At 42.6% G+C, this 6,474-nt stretch overlaps 2 protein-coding genes across 2 annotated transcripts; one reads left to right on the top strand and one right to left on the bottom strand.

Annotated features, from left to right (window-relative positions):
- Positions 1-432: 432 nt before the first annotated feature.
- Positions 433-3,957, bottom strand: batf2 (basic leucine zipper ATF-like transcription factor 2). Its single transcript, XM_019868640.1, has 3 exons — positions 3,696-3,957; positions 2,600-2,710; positions 433-1,414 (listed from the first exon to the last, which is right to left on the bottom strand). Exons 1-3 carry the CDS (start codon positions 3,741-3,743, stop codon positions 782-784), a joined length of 792 nt encoding a protein of 263 aa, XP_019724199.1. The 5' UTR covers positions 3,744-3,957; the 3' UTR covers positions 433-781.
- A 515-nt stretch (positions 3,958-4,472) lies between these two features.
- Positions 4,473-6,259, top strand: arl2 (ADP-ribosylation factor-like 2). The gene is made up of 5 exons (XM_019868642.1): positions 4,473-4,667; positions 4,850-4,960; positions 5,150-5,312; positions 5,379-5,459; positions 5,764-6,259. Exons 1-5 carry the CDS (start codon positions 4,603-4,605, stop codon positions 5,896-5,898), a joined length of 555 nt encoding a protein of 184 aa, XP_019724201.1. The 5' UTR covers positions 4,473-4,602; the 3' UTR covers positions 5,899-6,259.
- Positions 6,260-6,474: the final 215 nt, after the last annotated feature.

Here is a 6,474-nt window from a genome sequence, read left to right as displayed (position 1 = left end):
TTTTTTTGGGGCCAAAAACGCCTTACTATACATGGTCGTTTTTTTTTGGGGCCAAAAACGCCTTACTATACATGGTCGTTTTTTTTTGGGGCCAAAAACGCCTTACTATACATGGTCGTTTTTTTTGGGGCCAAAAACGCCTTACTATACATGGTCGTTTTTTTTGGGGCCAAAAACGCCTTACTATACATGGTCGTTTTTTTTCGGCTAAAAACTGCATGGATTCACATGCATCACAGAACGTGATGGGACTCAGCATCCTATCTGCATGATTTGTCATGTCAAGTTGAGCAACTCTCGTCTCACACCGGCAAAACTGAAGAAACATATCTTCAGTCAGATTTTTATTTTTCAGTAATGAAGGGTTCGGTGAATGTGCATGTGAATTGATTGGGTTCAGTACCTCGAACAAGGGTAAGAACCACCAATCTATATGCTTTCTAAACAAGCCATTTTTATTATTTGTCATTGGTTCGGCTACAACGTTAGCTGCTTTGTAAAGTATCATACAAGCACTGCCATTGACTGAAAATGAAACATAGCACCAAACATGAATCAGATGACAATGAATGTTACTCACTCAGGTTCAATAAATAAATACACAAATGAATGCAGCATGCGTCTTCCTCCCTTGGTAAAACAGGAAGTAAATTAACACAAGTGAAAGCAAAGAGACCACAAGGTCACGTGTCATCATGCTGTCATTTCCATCAAGTCGGACACTGCAGTCAAAAGAAGGGCACCGAATGGAGTCACCCGCCACCACGTTTTTTGGGCGCCCTTAAAGAGTGGTGGGGTTGTCGTCCACACTCAGAATCCAGTCGTTTTTCTCCAGTAACTCCGAAAGCGACAGCTCTCCCGTGTACGGCTCCAACGAAGGTGTGTTTGAAGGGAAGAATCCATCTGAGGTGTTCGGCGAAATGGGAAGCAGGGATGTCACTGGCGTCATCTCCTGACTTGAGTTTAAGGCCCATTTTGTGTCAGTCTGACCCAATACTGAAGGGCTCTCGTATTGGGTGTGAAATGCATGTGGATCGGGCGGTGCCGTTTTCGCATCTTCAACTTGAAAAATTCCGGATGCGATTGAGAGGTCGTCTTGGCGTGTGGTGAAAGAGGGCGAGGGCAAATGGCAGAATTCCGTGTTGGCGTCGCCACCAAACAACGAATGAGGAGCGAGTGACAAAAGGCAGGAAGGGATTAAATCGGACGAGGGGCACAGATGAGGGTTTTTGCCAATCTCCGGGTTGGAGGTGGTAAATACGGAAGGTTCGAGGGCATCCACCTCCACGGAATCTCGGAGGACACAAAAAGGCCGGTGGCGCTGCAGGACGGCGGTGTAGTGCTGAACCTCTTTTTTTAACGCTGCAATCTCCTTTTCCAGGGCCGAGTTAGAAGCCTCCAGCCTCACAAACTCCTGCCGAGGAAAAACAGTTAGTGACTGTTCAATCGTAGGAGTGTGGGGAAAAAAAACTAACAAACTGAATTCCAATCCTTGGAGACACACGCATTCAGTCATAGATGGGTACAGATACTACAGTACTGTTAAATGTGAGGATGGTGACAACAAATGGACAAAAACAATACCTGCACATCCCTCACATGCATATATTTTGGTATTAAATAATAAATAAAGATTTTAATGGTTTACTTTAGTGCACTGTATTCTTACAAATATCATTTGGCATCTTCAGGTGACATTTTGCTGTGAACCTCACTAACATTTGAAAGTGAACTTCGCTTAGCTTATGACTGAGTGCACATGTCTGATTGTTGAATTATCTTGGTCGTCTGCAATTATTGGTCATAAATGGCTTGATCTGTCGCTATGTGCATTTTTGACACTGATGTCAAAACTATATTTACTTTTTTTTTCGAGCACATCAGATTTTTGAAAAAAAAATTTTTTTTTCATTTTTTTTTTCAGTTGAAAATTCTTTGTATCACTGATTAAAAGTGTAGAAATGGGTTGACCCGAGTTGTTGACACGTCGCTAATCTCAAATGAGGCCCTTAGCTTTAAAAAAAAAATTAAAAATTAAAAGGTCAACCATCGATCAAGAAAAAGTGAAAGTCCAATCACCAACACACACATAGTCCTGTCACCATTCTTATGAGTGCTATGCTAAGCTTAACTCAAATCCATTCAATTCACTTCAACTGAGTTTAGCATCTGATTTAGAGATACTTTTGAATAATCTGTTCCACTCATGACCTTTCCTTTTGCATGTAAACGTCTAGTTTGTTTAACTAAATACTAAAAACAACATTTCTTTTTTGTCTGTATTCGTTTCGATGAAATTGCCTCCCACACTGCGTGTACGTGTGTGGGTGTGTGGGTGTCGGAGGGGGAGGGGGTAGTGTGTGGAAGTGTGTACGTGTGTGGGGGTATGTGCGTGCTTGTGTGTGTGTGTGTGTGGTGGAGGGGGCTGTAGAGACAGGAAAGGCGGTGCTACTTGCCAGTGGCAGCCCTTCTCTTCAAGCATACTCTTTACAGGAAATGGCCAATGGCCTGCCAGCCCCACAACCTACCACACCCCCAACACACACACACACACTCACACTCATGCAGGTACAAAAATAAAAAGCTGATCATTTCCAACCTTGTGGAGTTCGTCCGCCTTCTCTGTTTGTTTTTTGCGGCTCTTCCGGGCGGCATTTCGGTTCTTAATTCGTCTCATGGTGCCTCTCCGGTCCCCCGCCGCTTCTCTCTCCTGCCAACATGAATGCAAACGCGGCCGTCTTTGTAAGAAGCGCAGCGATAACTGATATTGAATAGCTTTCAAAGGCCTTTTTCAAAAGCGTCAATGATCCAATTTGATTGGTTGAGGAGTTTCATTTGGACAAAAGCAGTGCTCAGCTGGAACCGACGGTGATAAGTCGGTGACGAGGAACTATGTTGAAGGACACATGCTGCGTTCATTTGTGTATTGAGGAGTTTCACTCAGAGAAATGTAGCGCTTTGACGCCCTCTCTCTCACGATTCTATTCATAGCTTTGCGACAATGAACATGATCTGTTGCATTCTACTGGGTCAGCCGCTTCACTTGGAACCACACGCAACATTCTTGCAACCTTAGGTACAAAGTGTCTAACTGGTGTGGTGAGTCCGATGTGCCATGTTATAGACTGGTGACCGGTCCAAGGTGTTGTCAGAAGGGATGGACAGCCATCTCCATGTGACCCAAAGTCAGAAATGTGGCATTAAAAAAAAAAAAAAACAGGATCATAGCAAGTTGCTCAATACATGTGAATCAGCACTGTTCGGGTACAAAGACAGTACAAAGTCAAAATTATCATCAGAACTTTCAGTACATTATGTACCATTACAACATCAAAGTTATTAAATGCAGCTACAGTGGAAGTATTTTAGACAGAATTGCATGACCTAGAAATTGGATAATGGTGTATAAAAAAAACAAAACTTCATTTGCTAACATTTAAAAAGTGTCACTCCCATTCAGATTTATGAAGCACCATTTGCTCTCTAATTTCTCAATGTGTATGCCATATTTTAAATTTCTTGGGATGGTAAAGATGTCTTTCTTTTAGCTGTATGAATCATCTAAATTACGTACTAAAAATGACATCATGCATTCAATACAATATTAGTTTTAGCTTTTGGTTTCACAAGCTTTCTTTTTTTTGGATAAATTGTGAGGTCTATTTGGCTCAGTTTTTGAGAGAGGGAGAACTTACAGAGCCCGATGTAGTCTCTTCTCTTGTGTCCATGAAGAGGGGGGACATCTCACCGCCAGCGGAGCGCACTGACGTCCTGGTGCAGGCACCATCAGGATAGACCTCAGGACCGCAAAACCAGACTTTCGTTTTTTTTCTTTCACGATCCAAACTTGAACTGCATCCACTTAGGGGTCGCGGGCTGGGTGACGCAGAGCAGACATCTGCTTTCACTTTCTGTTTATTTTAAAGTCCGCAGAGCTTAAGAATTGACCCACATCCCGTCAAGCCCAGCCTTTCCTCAAGGCGTTACTCCGATTTATATCACACGAGGGCGCCAAAAGCCCCTCCCCCCACAAAAGAAAAACGACTGGAACGCGAGGAACAAGTCAAAATCGTGTTACGTAACGTGACTAATTACAAATTCAGTATTTAATTCTGCCAAGGACGTCAACGTATTACATCATTTTGAAATCTCATAAATAATAAGCATTAATATTTTATATTTTTTCACTTGAAACACGACGACACCTTCAGTACGATGAGTAGGATCAAGTTCATGATTACAGAAACAACAGAAATAAAGAAAGCGGTACCCTTGTTAGAAGACAAGGTCCAGCGATAGATATTTCCACGTGACAATTGCTGCCCGCCCCTCGCAACGACTCAAATTTGAATACATCAAACGAATCACAATATTCCCATTACGCCGAACGCAACACACCCGTCAGACACCGCGTCAGCTTTAAACCAATGAACGTGCGCCCAGTACTGGTTTGACCAATAGGATATCGCGTAGAGGCTGCGCTCGTGTACCACTTCCGTGTCCACACGCGAGCTGATTGAAACATAAGACCGAAGAGAAAATCATTTTTTTTCTTTGTTTGCTTGACCTAAATACCTAATCGATCAACAGGACATCTTGGCGATGGGTTTGCTGACAATTCTGAAGAAGATGAAGCAGAAAGAGCGCGAGATGCGACTACTAATACTGTATCCTGTTTCAAGTCGAGTAGAATACGAGTTCAATACAGTAAAATCAACCATTCTGAGCACGTCTTCTCGTGTAAACACACGAGAAGGAAATCGAAGACACGTTTCCGTTTAGTGCTGAATTAGCATTAGCAACGTGGCCATTTGTGTGTGTGTTTTTTTTCCTGATTTGGCTCGTGCAGAGGTCTAGACAACGCGGGGAAGACGACCGTCGTGAAGAGGCTGAATGGCGAGGACATCAGCACCATCCCACCGACGCTGGGTTTCAGGATCATCACGTTGGAACACAGAGAGTAAATATTCTGTAGATGAAAAATTATCGAGATTAAGCTAATTCGCAGTGGTTGACATAATCAAGGCGACTGCGGTCTTGTGTTTTTACGCACCCAACGTGACACCATCACGCCCAATGAACTCAATTGTATTTATGGAACACTTTAAAATAACACCATTAAAGTAAACGTCTGTGTTTATTGTCGTAGCTACAAGTTGAACATTTGGGACGTGGGGGGACAGAAATCTCTACGCTCCTACTGGAGGAACTACTTTGAACGCACGGATGGTCTCGTGTGGGTAGTGGACAGCGCAGACCGACAACGCATGGAGGACTGCAGGCAGGAGCTCCACAAGCTGCTGCTAGAGGAGGTACCACCAATATTGTGTGTGTCCTAAAATAAATTGATTTATTTATTCATTTGTTCTGCCTTTTAGAGGTTACTTGGTGCAACATTGTTGGTGTTTGCAAACAAGCAAGATTTACCTGGTGCTATGTCGGAAGAAGCGATACAAACGGTAAGGCAATTTTTTTCTGCAGCTACTCAGTTTCCCCCCAACGTAGTCTCTCACCACTGTCACACACTTTTCCCATCTTGTTGACTTGCCTGAGCAGGTCACAGGAGTTGGCAAAAAGTTTGAAAGTGATGATAGAATCAAGTGTTGACATTTTTTTTTAAGTAAGCTTCTCTCTTAGGAAGTCCTTAAACTGTATTTTTTTTTGAATGACCCTCATGTATATAGCTCTATATATTAATCTATAAATCTAGACCTACAGTATAGCTGTCGGTCTATTTATGCACATGATTTTTTTATTTTGCAGACATTAGCCCTGGATGACATCAAAAACCACCACTGGTGCATTATGGGATGCAGTGCAGTGACAGGCCAGAATCTTCTGGCAGGGATGGACTGGTTGTTGGATGATATTGCCGCACGGCTCTTCAATGCAGACTGACGTGATGTTCACTTTGACAGAGGACATTGACGTTGCCTTATGTTTTGTCATGACACAAACATCTGTGCATTCTTAGGTAGCAAAAATGCGGCCCCGTCAACTAAAGCTGACGAGTGCACAAGTGTTCGGCTCACAACCCATCATGACTCGCTGGTTTTGGTTATATCACATTCACAAGCTGTCATTTTCAGTTGACAAATGGGCAAAATGGCCACCTCCTGCAATTGATAAAAATGCAATCTTTTTGATGATTAATTCATTATCCCTCAAGTATTATCAAAATACTGTGTTTATGCCAACTGGGGACACACAGCACATATTTCGGACTTTTACTAAAGGTTGTGAACTACCAAAAAAAAAAAAAAAAAAGGCGCAAGACAGATTTTATTATGCTTTATTTCAAAGATGGGTCAAGAAAATAATTCACTTTCAGCGTGCAGGGGCATTTTCAAAGATGCCTGTCCAGTCTGGAAATGGAAATAACCAAAATAAAAATTCAGTCAGTGCCCAAGAGAGACAACACGCTTTACAATGTTTGCTTCAAGATCAGAGTCAACCAATCAGTCATGAAAGTTC

This window comes from Hippocampus comes, unplaced genomic scaffold (genome assembly GCF_001891065.2).
Source record: "Hippocampus comes isolate QL1 unplaced genomic scaffold, H_comes_QL1_v1.1 scaffold382, whole genome shotgun sequence".
In the NCBI taxonomy this organism is placed as follows: Eukaryota; Metazoa; Chordata; class Actinopteri; order Syngnathiformes; family Syngnathidae; genus Hippocampus; species Hippocampus comes.
The sequence above is the reverse complement of the archived record's forward strand: the minus strand, read 5'-3'. Positions and strand labels throughout refer to the sequence as shown.